Source organism: Equus quagga, chromosome 7, assembly GCF_021613505.1.
Source record: "Equus quagga isolate Etosha38 chromosome 7, UCLA_HA_Equagga_1.0, whole genome shotgun sequence".
Taxonomy (NCBI): domain Eukaryota; kingdom Metazoa; phylum Chordata; class Mammalia; order Perissodactyla; family Equidae; genus Equus; species Equus quagga.
Genome location: NC_060273.1, coordinates 81,788,180 through 81,804,353, shown reverse-complemented (window position 1 = coordinate 81,804,353; position 16,174 = coordinate 81,788,180). Strand labels below are relative to the sequence as shown.

Here is a 16,174-nt window from a genome sequence, read left to right as displayed (position 1 = left end):
TCAATAAATGTTAGTGGTGTTATTATTTTTATCATCGTCATCATCAAAGGAATATTACTATCTTTGCTTTAGCAATTGATTTTATAGAAAGAAAGCTGTTGAAATCCTTGAAATAGCTACATTCTTCTAAGAAAGTCGAATGTCCCAAAGTCTACTTTTTTAAAGGAACTTTTCAGGATCATTCATGCACTTTTGTCCCTTCAGTGAGTAACAGTGCAGCCAGGTTCCATGCTTTCTATAGAGGATTTCTAGCACAGCACAGTAACAGAGGTTCATAACAATAACTAAGTCATCAAGAAAAGCTCATGCTCCATTTAGGTCTCTGTGAACTGATGATAATTGGTTCAGGAAAAAGCCCATTTAAAGTGAAACCACTTGAAATGCAGACCTTTAAATGAATAAAAGGTCTGATTGGGACTTTATCTTGAAAAATTAAAATTTTGGAAAAACATTAGGTTGTAATTGTAAACATGCATTAATTTTTATAATGAACAAAGAATGAATCAAGAATGGATAGGTTTAATTTTTCTCACAAAATAATTTAGTAGCACAATATGACATCCTTCATGTTTGACATTTCTGGTACTAACATTAAGAGAATTTTTTTTTTTTGCAAAAATATCCATTGGAAAATATATCTCAATTTTCCCAAGGACCTCTGTTAGTCCTTTGATAGTCAAGTTATTCTTTCTCCACGAATAGGCTTGCTTACTGATTTTACTATAAAAGCTGTGAATTCCCCAAGCTCAGTGTTCCTCACCAGTACAAACCTACTGCAGGAGCATTTACCATCCATCTGGGCCATATTGTATCGCTCCTGTGGATCTTGGAGGCAGAGGGAACCACAAATCTGATGCTTTTGCTGCTTGGTGTGCCATGAGTAATAAAAGTCCCTAGTCTCTGACCTAGGAGTCTCATGCCCTTTGTCAGCATCCAGGAAACAGTAACTGACTAACTTATTTGGCGTTAAGTGGATTCAGACTCCTAGTGACTCTTTGTACAGCAGAGTGAAACCCTCCCCAGTCTTTTTGAGCCGTGCTATTCATATGGTTTTCATGTCCAGTTTTTTCTGAAGTGTGTGGCCAGATTGTTCTTCCCAATCTGTCTTAGTCTGAAAGGTCTGCTGAAACCTGTCCACCATAGGTGACCCTACTGGTATGTGAAATACCAGTGGCATAGCTTTCAGTATCATAGCAACACACAGCTGCCACAGTGTGACAGCCAACAGACTGGTAGACTGGGTGGTGTAATTCCCTGACTGGGAAATGAACCCACCCCCCACAGTGGTGAAAGCACCGAATTTTAACCACTAGACCAGCAGGGCTGGATTGTAGGGTAGTACAGTAAAATTAAATCCTAGATCCTATGTTATTTGCCATCATTTTAATAAACTTTGTGAAATCTTGCAGTTTCGCTTGTGGTTTATAAGCCATTATGGTGAGGGAGATGCTAGTGAATGAGAACTGATTTTATAAGTAATCAGTTCACTAGTAAGTCTTTAAGATTTTTTTATATTGAAGTATATCTTATAATAAAGTACATAAATCTTGTGTTTATAGCTCAATGAGCTTTTATATATTTGTACATCTGTGTCATCACCCAAATCAAGATAGAGAAAATTTCTAGATCCCCAGAAGCCTCTCTCTTATCCCCACTTAGTAACATTCTTGCCTCTGATGCCATAGGTTAGTTTTGCCTGTTTTTGATTGTCATATAGATGTAAGGATATAATGTGTAAACTTTTGTATCTATCTACTTCAGTTTTATATCTGTGAGATTCATCCATATTTACATGCATTAGTTTGTTCCTTTTCATGGCTGTGAGGTATTCCATTGTAAGAATTTATTAATATCATTTATTTACCCACTCCATTGTTGATGAGTATTTGGGTTATTTCCAATTTGAGGCTATTGCAAATAAAGTTGCTATGAACATGTACTTGTCTTTTGGTGGACATAGTACTTGTTTCTGTTGGATAAATACCTGGGAATGGAATTGCTGGGTCATAGGGATCTGTAGTTTAGCATTAGTAGCTAATGTCAGACAATTTTCTAAAGTGACTGGGCTAATTTATATTCCTACTAGCAGTATATAAAGAGTTCCAGTTGTTCTGTATTGTCATGAACACTTTCTCTTCTATTTCTTTAAGTCTAGCTATTCTGGTAGATAAGGAATGACATTTTCTTTTTAAAAAATTTCTCTGGTAACTAGTGATGCTAATCCCATTTTACCATCTCATGGCCATTTTGATACCTTTTGTGGAGTGCCTGATCAGGTCTTTTGTTTATTCACTAGTGAATATTTATGATGAATTTTGCTCCCTTTTTTAGCTTTGTAAGTTGAGACTTAGATAATGAGTATTTGGATTACTTGCATATACCCTTATGCAGTTTGGAAAGTTATAAAACATTTTTAGAAAAAATTCCATTAAACATTTGTGAAATTTTTAAGCATTCTGTGTGTGAAGAGTTGAAGAGTAAGGTTTGTTCCAACCCTTTTCCTGGTGCTGGTTTTAAGAAAACACTAATTTTGAGTCTTAGGCTGTTGGAGTCTAACACCCATTATTCTTTCTGAAGCCAGTCTTACGAATGACATCCCCATTCACCAAAGTCATTGGCCTTTTCTTTGTTCACATTCTCTTTCAACTCCTCCCTTGTGTTTAATCTTCTACAGTACCATCGTGTCTAGTTCTAAGCTCCTGGTTTTAACAATACTTTATCAGTGGCTCTTTCCCTTCTTTCCTACCCGTGAGTGTTCCCTAATATTCAGGTGTTTACTTGCTGCTCTTTTCTTTCAGTTAAAAACCTATTTTTTCTTATTGTTTCAGCTCTTTGTTGAAAATCTTAAATGTTTCTCATCTTTTCCTTGCCAAACCTGTATCTCCAGTCATGACCATTTTCCAATAGAGTTAACTATCTTCTCTGCTGACTGAGCCACTTTCTGAGTGTCCTTAGTTCTGTTAATGGAATTATCGTCTTAGTCATCTTAGTTTAAAATTTGAGATTATCTTTAATTTCAAGGTACAGTTGATAGAAAAATCAGCGAACATTCTTTAAATACTTCCTTAGTATGTGGTATGGTGCATGGAGTAGTGTCAAGGTGCTGATGACTTTCCCCTGGAAGATCGTTGTACCTCATTTGGGAAGTTATGTTTTTATCAGTGTTATGTTATTAATTAGTTTTTATGATAAATCTTCAGTGACCCATAGCCTCTTTAGGGTGGTGAAGGAATTCTTCGCAAAAGGGCATGGATCTGAGTTCATCATTAAGGATGACTGAGATTTCTCTGGAGAGACACAGATGGCAGGGGTGCAGGATTTGGGCTGGATGGGAAGTGTGTGGAGTGGTACGGTGGTGAGTGTGTTAGACTGCGTCTAGAGCCAGCCAGTCGTTTAAGTCTTGACTCTTCTTCCTTTGAATACTAATGATCATCATTCATGTTTGAGTAGCACTTTTCAGTTTATAAAACATCTCTTTTTTATGTATACACACATTATTATTTCAACATTTCAACAACTTAGGAGCCATCAGCCTTATTTTACAGAAAAGTTAACAGGCTTAGTTATGGTCACATAACTAGTAAAGGACAGAATCTGATCCTATTCTGTTTTCATTATACTATTTTTTTCCCCTTTTTTTTTTTTAAGGTATGCTTTTTGGTGAGAAAAATTGGCCCTGAGCTAGCATCTGTTGCCAGTCTTCCTCTGGCTGTTTTTTTTTTCTCCCCAAAGCCCCAGTACGCAGTTGTCTGTCCTAGTTGTAGGTCTTTCCAGTTCTTCTGTGTGGGATGCCGCCTCAGCGTGGCTTGATGAGCAGTGCTAGGTCTGTGCCCAGCATCTGAACTGGCAAACCCTGGGCTGCCAAAGAAGAGTGCGTGAACTTAACCACTATGCCACTGGGCTGGCCCCATACTACTTTTTAAAATTAAAAATAGTGAATTTTTTGAGTTACGAAATATTTAAACACACAGAAAAGTAAAGAAAATAGCATATCTGATGATTTGCCAAATTTTCTTCAAATTTGTTTTTTGTTTTTGTGTTTTTTTTTTTACTATTTTCCCCAAAGCCCCCCGATACGTAGTTGTAGATTCTAGTTGTAAGTGCCTCTGGTTATGCTGTGTGGGACACCGCCTCAGCATGGCCTGATGAGTGGTGCCATATCCGCACTCAGGATCTGAACCAGTGAAACCCTGGGCGGCCAAAGAGGAGCACACGAACTTAACCACTCGGCCACGGGGCCGGCCCCTTCAAATCTAGTTTTAAAAGAAACACGGCTAAAGCTTTTTCCATTCTTTCTTCATCCTTCTTTCCTCTTTTGACAAGTGGCAACCAGTATTCAGTATCCTAAGGTTAGTATGTATCGTTTCCATGCATACTTTTAGTCTCTTACTGTATCTGTGCATATCCATAATTAACATTTTTTTGTTTTAAGTTTTATACGGTTGCTCTTATAAAGGTATGTATATTTTTGCAAATTTCTTTTTTTTACTCATCCACTCACTCACTCACTCACTACTTGCTCACTCATTTATTTAATAAATAGGCACTGTTCTAGGTCCAGAGGAATATGATGGCGGAAAGGAAGATGAGGCTACCTGCCTATTAACATTTCACTTGGGAAGATATATAGTAAATAAATAAAATTGATAATGTAATAGCAGGTTAGGATAAATGCCATGAAAGAAAATTGAGCAGCATCAGAAGATTAAAGAATGATGTGGGAGTGGGATGTATGCTATTTTACATAAAGTGCTCGTGGATGTCTTTTTTCAGGAGCTGACTTTGAGCAGCTGCATTAATTGAGAGAGTAAGCCATGTTAAGATCCGTGAGGAGAGAATTCCAGGGGAGGGAACATCAAGTGCAAAGACCTTGAGGTAGAAATGACCTTGGAGCACTTGAGAAATGGAAAGAAGTCAAGTGTGGTTAGATGCAAAGTCAGCTATGAGGATGGTGAGAAATGAGTTTGGAGGAGAAGCCAAGGGCCAGATCATGTATATCCTATAAAGTAATGTTAAGGAATTTGGATGTGGAGTGTAGTGGGAAGCCACTGGATGATTTTTGAGCAGAGGAATAACATGGTTTGGTGTATTTTTAAGATTACTTTTATTCTGGAATTCTGTGTAGTAGAAAAGAATGTGGAAGCTCTTTCTATATTAATATAGAAAGATCTTGAAGATACATTGTTTATACATTTTTCTGTACCTTTTTTATTTTTAGTATACCACTATTTATGTAAAAAAAAAAGATTATATATATATTTTTGTATTTGCTTGTATTTGCGAAAAATTTCTCTGGAAGGACATAAAAGACAGATACAAAAGAGATTACCCGTGAGAAGGGGAACTGATGATGGAGAGAAAAATGAGAAGGAAACTGACCACTCTACACTTTTTATATGTCAAGAAAATATTTTTAAATCATGCAGAAGAGTGTACGCATCTTGAGTATACAGTCAGCCGAATTTTCACAAACTGATCTCTCCCATATAACCACTCAGAGCGAGAAGCAGAACTTAGTAGGATGGCAGAAACCCTCATGTTCCCTTCTAGTTAATACCCCCACCCTTCCTTTCACGGGCAGCCACCATCCTGACTTCTAAGAGCGTGCATTAGTTTGGCCTGCTTTTTGACTAGCACTCTTAGCTCCTTCTATTCACCATGATTTGTTTTAGATCATCTGCTATTTTTATTTTAGCATTATACAGTAATGCATTGGTAGATTCCCTTTGTTAAAAGATTAAAACAGTACTGAAGTGTATAGAAAAATCATGCAGGACTACTTTCTATTGCATCTCTCCTACTTTGTGCCTCTCCTTAGAGCTAACTGCATTGAGTAATTTAGTATGTAGCCTTCTAGTCCTTGTTCTGTGTTTACATCACAAATAACTTTTCCTTTTTTTTCTCGTTAGTACTTAATATGGTTAGTACTTAATAGTAATAGAGAGTAGTTAACATTTATTAAACACTTTCTAGTGTTAACTACTAATCTAGTAGCTGGTCGTCAGGTGTCTCTCCTTTTGTTTCTCCCTTCCTCAACGTATTTCTCCATTGCTGTTGCGTACTCTGTCTCACACGCGTGCACTACCCTCTCTAGCCTCCATTGTATTCCATTATTACTCAATAAGATCTCAGCCAGGCCTATCTCCTCTCTATCCTAGGAAATGTTCTTTTCTTGTCTGCCCACATATTTTTTTGTGTCTCTTTGCTTTTGAAATTTCTCTTCTCATCTCAGACAACCAAACCATGCCTTTACTTTCTAACTCAGATAACTTTTATCCTATGTCCTTGATGTAGCTGCAGCTGAGGTCAACTCTTCTTAACAGTTTAACACGCAACACTACACTTTGTGGCCTGTTACTGAAAAATGTGCTTTTATTCTCCTGTTGTATTTCTTTAGTTTAATGAAGCCAATTTTGCTTCCCTGGCAAAAGTTATCCTACGTAGGATTGGGCATGTCTACCCATATGTAAGGAATATACCTTCACCTCCCTGTACCCTTACCCCCATGGTTCCAGCATAACCATCTGACTAGCCACTACTGGTTGATCAGCATCCAGAACAATGTTTGGCGTTTGGTAGGCTCTCACTAACTATATGTTGAACAATGAATCAGTTGGCTCTTAAGATGAAACCTATTTGGTATGACTTTTTTAAGCACCTCATGGCTATTCCTAGTACATGGCATATAAGAAGCAATCAGTAATTATTTGTTGAATTTAATTCAGTTTTATTTTACTTTGTGTTTAGGTTTTAACTGAGCAAGTATTCTTTTCTGGAAAAATACACTCCAATCCAGAATAGTCTTGATGCTAGAATTTGTCAAAGGCAGAGCTGCAGCATTATTTGGCAATTTTAGGCACAGGAAAGGAAGCATCTTTTGTTACTGACATCCTTTTTCCAAACATTACTCCTGGTATTTCACTAGCTGCTCATTGTAGTTGGTTGTGTAGTGACTGCAGAGGATTGTATCCACTCTTATCAGTGGAGTGCCAGTGCACATCACTTCCTCTTGTTACCATCTCCAAGAACTTCTTAATGGTGTAGAGTGGTGGTCTGCCTGGAGTGGGTTCACTAACTTAACATGCTTAAAATATCACAGAAGGCAGTAGGAATTATAAAATTATAAACTGTCCTTTTTTGAGTTAAACTTTGAATTTACTCTCTTTAAATCTATTCAGCATTCTTAGTTTAAAAAATAGATACTTCCCATTTTTCTGGCACCTGTATGTGTTATGATTTATTTCAGGATTTGGTACATCTTATGACGACGTTTAATAAAATTTGCATCTAATAATGTGACTTGAATAGTACCAGGGCTTTTGCCCAAACTTTATAAATCTGTGAAATGTTTTAAAGAGAATAATGACCTTAGGGAAGCTCCAGACTTCTCTTAAGACTTTTGTTCGGCTCAGGATATATCGTGTTCAGAATTGACACAGCATGTAATGTGTGTTTCAGTGAATAAAAGTACTTCAGAATCAGTCCGTAGAAGGCTGTTTGAGGGCTTGCTGGCCTGACCAAAAGAATTAAAAGTCTAGGGGCTGTTTTTTTGGATAATACATAGAAGGTAGAACAACCAGTTTTTGCTTTAGGTTATCATTTGGCATTGCCAGTGAATTATTTGTTCACGTTATGAAGAAGGAAGTGAGTGGTCACAGGTCTTTAGAGAAATTTTGTTTTACTTTGCAATGCTTTTCTGCTTTTCTTTAAAAATAACATATTTGTCAATTATGTTAATTTAAATGTATGTTAATTACATTCATTTAAATTAGGGATCTTATCCTTTTCCCCCTTTCTCTTTCAGGACTTGAACCAATGAAAGAAGCTTATGGCACTTATGAAGATAAATGTCACTCCCTTTTTAGTTGGAACTTCTGCTTAGGACCTGTATGTATGTGACTCTTCACCTGTGATCTGTTCTTTCAGTAGCCACTGACTTTGAGTTGCAAGAAGGTCTCTGAAGATTTATGTCAAATGACGTCAATGGCGAGCTTGTTTTCTTTTACTAGTCCAGCAGTAAAGCGATTGTTGGGCTGGAAGCAAGGTGATGAAGAGGAGAAATGGGCAGAAAAAGCAGTCGATGCTTTGGTGAAAAAGCTAAAAAAGAAAAAGGGTGCCATGGAGGAACTGGAGAAAGCCTTGAGCAGTCCAGGACAGCCGAGCAAATGTGTTACTATTCCCAGATCTTTAGATGGACGCCTGCAGGTTTCTCACAGAAAAGGCTTACCCCATGTTATATATTGTCGTGTTTGGCGCTGGCCTGATTTGCAGAGTCATCACGAGCTAAAGCCATTGGATATTTGCGAATTTCCTTTTGGATCGAAGCAAAAAGAAGTTTGTATCAACCCATACCACTATAAGAGAGTAGAGAGTCCAGGTAGGTTTTATTCCTCTGAGAAGAATTAAAACAATTTCTCTTTTCGTGATTTGTATTTAACTGAATTTAGTAATTAAAAGGTTATATTAGCCTTTTGTTTCCTTCTTAAAGATTTTAATCTTGGAAGGAATACTGGATTTTGAATTTAGCTTTTTATGTGTAGGTGACATAGCTCCCAGGTGGCTTCATTGTTCACTGTAAGCAGTCAGTCATCTGTACAGTCTGCCATTCCTGTGGAGGAGCTGTCTCTATTTTATCTAAGGCGTAAGCTCCGTGAGTGTACTATATCCCACTCTTTTTTGTATTCAAGAACTTTGTTTTTACAATTATCACCCCTTTCCCTAGCATTGTATTTTCCCTCTGCTGGACTGTTTCTGACTGCATATAAGCATGTCATACTGCCTATCCTAAAATAAAAGTTAGAAAGAAATCCTGTCTTGACCTTATTCATACACTCCCACCCCCAATCTACTACACTGTTTCCTCTAGTTCTTTTATAGGAACCTCCATTTTTATTATCTCCAATTATTTTCCTACCATTCTTTCTTGACAGCCCTCTGGTTAGTCCTTCTTCTCTACCATTTGACTTGACTAGTGACTGCCTTTCTACAGAGAGAGGGGTCATTCTCAGTCCTCATCTTACTTGCCCTCTCAGCATCATTTGATATAGGTGCTCTCCTTCCCTCTCACTCAAACCTTTTCCTTTATTGGCTTCTGAAACACTACACTCCCCTGGTTTTCTTACCTCCCTGGCTCTTTTGCTTAGTCCCTTTGTTGACTTATTTTCCTGTTTTCACGGGACTCAGCCCCTGGACCTTTTCTCCATCTATATTTTCCTCTTGTGTTCTTATGCTTTCACATGCTTTAAAACCATGTATAAGCTCATGCTCAGATTTTGAACTCCAGAGTCAACTTCTTTGAGTTTTAGGCTTCTATATCCAGTTGCCTACATGACAGTTCCACTTGAAAGTCTAATAAACATATCAGATTTAATATGTCTAAATAGGACTTTTAATTTTTTTTCCCACTAAGTCATTTTTTCTCTAGTTTTCCCTATTGAAGTAAATGGCACCGGCATTCATGTAGTTGCTACCTAGAAGTCATCTTTTCTTTCTCTCTCTCAAGTCCTGTATTTGAGCTATGAGCAAATGCTGTTTGCTGTGCTTTCAAAATATATTTTGATAATATCACCTTTCACTATCTCTAACACCACTGCTCTAGTACAGACCATTATTGTCTTTCACCTTAAGTAGTCTCATTGGTCTCTGCCTCTTTTCTTCCCCCTAACCCATTCTGTTTTCTACCCAGCAGCCAGACTGATCTTTAGAAAATATATTTCAGATCATGTCAGTCTCAAGATACTTTAAAGGCTTTCTGTCACTCTTTGAACAGATTTCTGTAAGACCCTACATGACCTATCCTCAAATTTCCTCTGTTCTTGGACTTGCCATGTTCTTCCTGGATCTAGGCTTTTTTTCTTGCTGTTTCTTCTAGTTAGAATACTCTCCCCCCAGGATCTTTTTAGGCACATTTTTTCACTCCATTCAATCCTTGCTCAGATACCTCCATTATTACTTGACTGTTAGATATTTATTTTGTTACTGACTCATGAGAGCAGGACCTTCTCTGTCTTATTCTGTACTACATCCCCAGTGCCTAGAATATTGTTAGTACCTGGCACTTAGTAGGTAGTACTCAGTAAATATTTTTTTGTAATGAATGAATTGTATAAGCTGAGATACTAGCTGAGTGCATTACTTATCTATTGCTGCATAACAGATTACCACAAGCTAAGTGGCTTAGCACACATTTATTGTCTCACAGCTTCTGTGGGTCAGGAGTCCAGGCATGGCCTAATTGGATCCTTTGCAAGGCTATAATCAAGGTGTTGGTCAGGGCTTGGTCTCATCTGAGGCTCAACTGGGGAAAGATCTGCTTCCCAGCTCATGTGATTATTGACAGGATTCAGTTCCTTGCAAGCTTTTGGACTTTTGCTGGTTGTTGACTGGAGGCTGCCTTTATTTGCTTGCCACATGACCTTCTTCATAGGTAGCTCACATTCATTCATTCATGGCAGCTTACTTCTTCAAAGCCAGTAAGAAAGAGAGTGTCTTCTTGCTAGAAGGGCATTACGTCCTTATGGAATGTCATCATGTACATCCTGTCACCTTTGCCATATTCTGTTGGTTAGAAGCAAGTCACAAATAATACACTCAGAGAGAGAGGGGATTATGTAAGGGTGAATAGCCAGAGACTGAGTCATGGTGGCCACCTTAAAGTGTATCTGCTATGCTGGATTTCACATGGAGCTAATAAAAGCCCAGTACGGTAAAAAGTCTCTGAAAACAACATTGGATGTGGATACTAGCAGAAAGAACAGCAGTGATGGTGCCGTCAAGGGAATGTTCAGTTTAAGGGGCTTTAGAGCTGCCAGCTGGTATTTGAAGTGATTCTCGTTTTCTTACTGTGTTGTCCAAGGAGAGCTGTTGCCTGAAGGAATTCATGAGGAAAGGAAGATATGAGGATTTAATAGAGAAGTATAGTCAGAAAAACTCCCAAACTTGATATTTTCTAGGAATTGCTGGAAAGTCTAGGAATCTTAGGGTGTGACTGATAATTAGCCAGTACAAATGTCTTAGTTTTTGTAATCCGTTTTTCTCACCTATGATTCATTCTATAGAAAAGACTGGGGCATAGCTCTGATATGCTTCAGCAAGTTAATCTAGCAGCTATGGTTGCTAGACACAGGATGGATCACTTTATAGTATTCGTGTTAATAAAGTGGTAGTAATGGTAACAGGATAGTAATAGTAATGAACATTTTTTGAGCACTTATGAACTAGGCAGTTTTCTGACCTTATGAGGTTATTTCTTCAAAGGGTTAGAAAATGGTACTAACATTTTTCAAGCCTATAAGTTTACTAGTAAGTTTAGAGATAAGGAAGCCAAGACTTAAAAGGCAAGTAACTTATACAAAATCACATAGCTAAAATATGGTACAGTCAGATGTATTACAAAAAGATAAAAAAGATGGAAGATAGTTGGAGAGTGACAAGAGAAAAATAGAGGGGCAACCCAGATGGTCCAGGATTTAATAGGCAGTAGTGTCTCGTGGTTAAGACTGGGTTCTAGAATCAGACTTTCTGGATTTGAATCCTGATTTTACCAGTACTACCATTGTGACCACAGGCAAGTTACTTAACCTTTCTGTGACTTAGTTTCCTCATCTGTAAAAATGCAAATAATAAATACCTACCTCACGGGTTTGTTATAAGGGTTAGATGAGTTAATGCATGAAAAATGCTTAGATTAAAATGTTAACTGGCTCAGAATAAGTTTCAAATTAAATATCATTCTAGTAAAACAGAGCATAGGGGAAAATGGCAGAGAGAAAATTATCAAAGAAATACTACTAGAACAATTTCCAGAACTGAAAATTGAGAGGCCTAGTGACTGAGTAACCGGAACAAAGGATATAAAAAGACCCACACGTGAAATTTTAGTATATTGTGGATAAAAAGAAGATTCTGGAAGCTCCCAGAGAGAAAAGACAAGAAACGTACAAAGGACTGGAACTGAGAATGTTGGATTTCTCAATGTGATTCTGGATCCTAGAAGAAAATGAAACAGTGCCCCCGAAATTTAGATAAAGTTATCTATTCTGGAATTTGCATGCAGACAAACAAAATACAAGATAGTTTCATATAGGCGAGGACTCAAAATTTATCTTCCTTACATCCTTTCTTAGGAAGCTAATAGAGTATGAAGTCCAGGAAATGCGATCCAAGAGGAGAGAAGAGAAGGGAAGCCTAAGGACTTCAGATTTGTAGGAGACTTAGGTAGCAATCAGTCTAGATCATAGCGAAAGGATGGAGGATCTAGGAGAAGAATGGAATCAATACATAGTTATTTGTGGCATCCGGAAGCTGGTATTGATAGGAATTTGACAGATCTGTTGGATTTCTGGAAATATTTGTGGTACATACTTAAGATTAAGCAAATGAAGGAACAAAGCAATAATTAATAAAAGCGCTTTTCAAGAAAAAATATAATCATAGTAAATAGTTGGCTCAGCAGTGAATAATATTTTTATATATAATATAAACACTGGGTATTGATTTAACCAAAATTCTTTTTTTTGTTTGTTTTTTTTTTTTTTGGAGGAAGATTAGCCCTCAGCTAACTACTGCCAGTCCTCCTCTTTTTGCTGAGGAATCCTGGCTCTGAGCTAACATCCGTGCCCATCTTCCTCTAGTTTATACGTGGGACGCCTACCACAGCATGGCTGCCAAGCAGTGCCATGTCCTCACCCAGGATCCGAACCAGCGAACCCCGGGCCGCCGAGAAGCGGAACGTGCAAACTTAACCGCTGCGCCACCGGGCTGGCCCCTAACCAAAATTCTTTATGGAACTTTATTGTGGGGAAGAGGAATGAGAGTGGGATAGAATGATATAAGACAGCTACTTCATTTCCCATAACAGCAAGTCTAGAAATAACATCTTGACAAATCCACAATAGCAATATAAGTGTATTACTTAGCAATGCACAAAGTAAACGTTAAGAGAAATGGCTGAGAGTTTAAATTGTTGTCTCTGAGCAGTAGGGGCGAGGCTTAGAAATTGCTGTTTTTGTTATAATCTCTTATAGCATCTGTCTTTTTAAATTATCCATGTATAATTTTGGGTGAAAATAAAATAATTTCTAAAAAAAAGTGTATGGATAATAGTCAAGTAAGAGAGAAGTCAATGATTTTAGCTCTGCTTCTTAAAAAAAGAGTAAAGAAATCCTTACTGGATTGAATTCCTAAGTAGTTATTTCAGTAAGTCTTTCGATTGCTAGCCAGCTAAACATAGAAATTCTTACTGTCTAATGCCCTACCCTCTGATGGCAGCTGTCCCGTCATTCTGTGAGGGGAACAGCAGTTGGTAATACACAGTAGAACGAAACAATCAGATGTTAACCACATAATTACAACACTAATTCAGTAAAATGAAAAGAGACCAAAAATCAGTACAAATATTGCCTTACAGAGCCTCTGATTCCTCAGGTACATCCCTGCTTCAGGGAGGCGAAGTATGACCTAGTTAACTTGAAAACAGATTGCTTTTGTTGCTGCTGAATGATGTCAAAGTAAGATTTTTTGGAAGTGAAATTACGTTAACAAATATGCGAAAATTGTTAAAGAGATGAATTGGTACAGTAGAGTTTAGAGAAATCAGGTTTGTTTCTATTTCTATAGGGAAAGGTAGTCCAATATTTGTATGTGATTGATCACTTGGGTCTTCAGAGAAAGTGAATGCTTGATTAAAGTTAATCTTTTAAAAACATCTCTCAATATGTGTAGTCTTTGTTGTATATATTTTCATTATGGTCATGTTTAGAAAACTGATGTTGAGTGGAAGGCTTCTATCTAGGAAATATTTTGCAGTAGGGAAACTGTTTTCAGTAGGGAAAGCTTTACTGAAGAACATAAAATGTGAGATCCCTCAAACTAAGAAAGATGAAATGTTCAAAATTGGAGACATGGAGGCATTCAGGAGGTCTGCGTAGCTGACCTCAGCTTCACTCTCTACTCTTACCTCCTAGGTGAGTGCTTAGGCCACCCCACTGTCTTTTCTTACCTCCTTCCTGGGGTCTCCCCATCTCTTCCTCTGCTCTCCCCACCCCTAGCATTCCCATGTGAAATTCTCCTGCTTCTTTAAGGTCCTATCAGTTGTTGTCTTTTCCACAGTATTTTGTTTGATTCCTTGCTAGCTGGAAGGGCTCATCTTTGTTAAATTCTCAATGCAATTAAATTCTCTGTATTATGATTGTTTTGAAATATGCTTTATCTCCTGTTGAACAGGAGTAGTATCTTTTCTGGATTTTCTGTCTTCCAGAGTACCCTATACAGGCTAAGTACTTAGAGTTTTTGGTTTAGTTATTATGTAAATAATAGATTCAAGGTTCTACAAAGCAGACCTTCCTAAAAGTAAATTGTTTTAATAGATTCACAGTCTTACCCGAATCCTTTCTCTCTGCCCCTTAATGTGTATGGGATATTTGCGTTAGTCCTTGCTGACAGATGACTTTTGATTTTTGTGTTTCAGTCTTACCTCCGGTGTTAGTGCCTCGTCATAATGAATTCAATCCACAGCACAGCCTTCTGGTTCAGTTTAGAAACCTGAGCCACAATGAACCACACATGCCACAAAATGCAACGTTTCCAGATTCTTTCCACCAGCCCAACAACACTCCTTTCCCCTTATCTCCGAATAGCCCCTACCCCCCTTCCCCTGCTAGCAGCACGTATCCCAACTCCCCAGCAAGTTCTGGACCAGGAAGTCCATTTCAGCTCCCAGGTAAGGATTTGTTTTATGGATACAAAAAAATAATCCCTGAGAATCAGCAGTTACTCTTATACTGCTAGCCCTCTGGGTGAACTGTTGTATGCCAGGAGCCAGCTACTTTTGACTCTCTACTCTTTGGATATTGTTTGGTTTCCAGAAGGCTTTTGGTTTTTATTTTGCCAACTACCATATGTTTAAAAATGGATGTAGCTATATTTGACTTAAATATTTTCATATAATTTATAATACTAAGTACCATTTATTGAGTCCCTCTATATAACTGATATTGTGATGGAAGATATTGCATTAAAGTTAATCTTTCAGAACAACCATGTGAGATAGGTATTATTCCCGTTTTATAGATGGAAAAATAAATTGATATTAACTTCAAGAGTTTAAATACCTTGCCTAAGATTGCACAGCTAATAAGTGGGAGTTCAGACCCAGGTTTCTCTGACTCTAAAGTCTGTGCTTTTTTAACTTTAGCACATTGCTTGTCGAATCATTTTAGACTTTGGAATGTTAAGAATGAACCCCAGTTATCTTTAATTAGATGACTGGTGAACTAGTTTGCCTGGAGAAAGATTGTAAGTAGATTTTATAAATTTCCAAAGTTTTGTTAATGGTGTGTCATGTATGGACACATCACGTCACTCTGTCAAGAAATATTTGAATGCCTGTTGCAGATGGAGTCTTACGTTAAGTGTATTCTTTATAGTTTCTCTCCTGCAGCAAAATTTCAATTGATACAGTTTTTTTTTAATAGAAATTGAGAACCAGTTGTTTAACTTAGTATTAGGTGTTCAAAAACTAATTTTCATACTTTGTCGTAGATTCAGTGCTGATTGTAGCTCTGTCTCAAAATATGTCTTGTACAAACTAGACCTTGGAGTGAAAGAAATTATATTGAGTATTTATAGTTACTGAGACAAAGAAGTATAGCTGTAGCTTTTGCACAAAGGTTTTCAGCCATGAGTGTTGGAACTCAAAAGCTTTTCTAGTTAACATGCAGTTTTCTGAAAGAATTCAGTAGCTTTTTAATAGGGCAGAACAGCTATTTTAGGACGTTGCAAAAGAATTAGACAACTGCTGTTAGTGTTGAAGGCAAATTTTGAAGCAATGTAGTTTTATTTTCTAGTTTTAAGTAGCAACATACAGTATGTGACGATCTTGATAATTTAAAAGTGTCTCTGTAGATACCCAAACTAGGATAATCTTTGTCCTTCAGATTGATTTGCAGTAGTTGCAATTTCTCAAGCATATGATTCTAAGCAAATAAAGGCAAAATTCTTGACCTTCATTTCTATTTTAGTGAATTTTAGCACTAATCTTACATCACGGATTGGACCAAATACATGTGGACTTGTAATAGGTTTTCAGTAGCTAAGGATGTGCTGTCTTTTCTCCTTTTCCCTTGCCCTAAGATAGCATTCTACATTTTTGTGTGCCTCTAATGTTCAGTGACGA

General features: G+C 37.4%; 1 protein-coding gene across 3 annotated transcripts in view; it reads left to right on the top strand.

Moving 5' to 3' along the window:
* The window catches only part of SMAD5 (SMAD family member 5), a 46,511-nt gene that overhangs the window by 13,579 nt on the left and 16,758 nt on the right, over window positions 1-16,174 (top strand). For all 3 annotated transcript variants that reach the window (XM_046666540.1, XM_046666539.1, XM_046666541.1), the window contains 2 exons: window positions 7,805-8,377; window positions 14,468-14,719. In XM_046666540.1, the coding sequence (XP_046522496.1) occupies window positions 7,975-8,377; window positions 14,468-14,719 (655 nt within the window). In that variant the 5' untranslated portion in view covers window positions 7,805-7,974. The remainder of the gene's footprint in view (window positions 1-7,804; window positions 8,378-14,467; window positions 14,720-16,174) is intronic.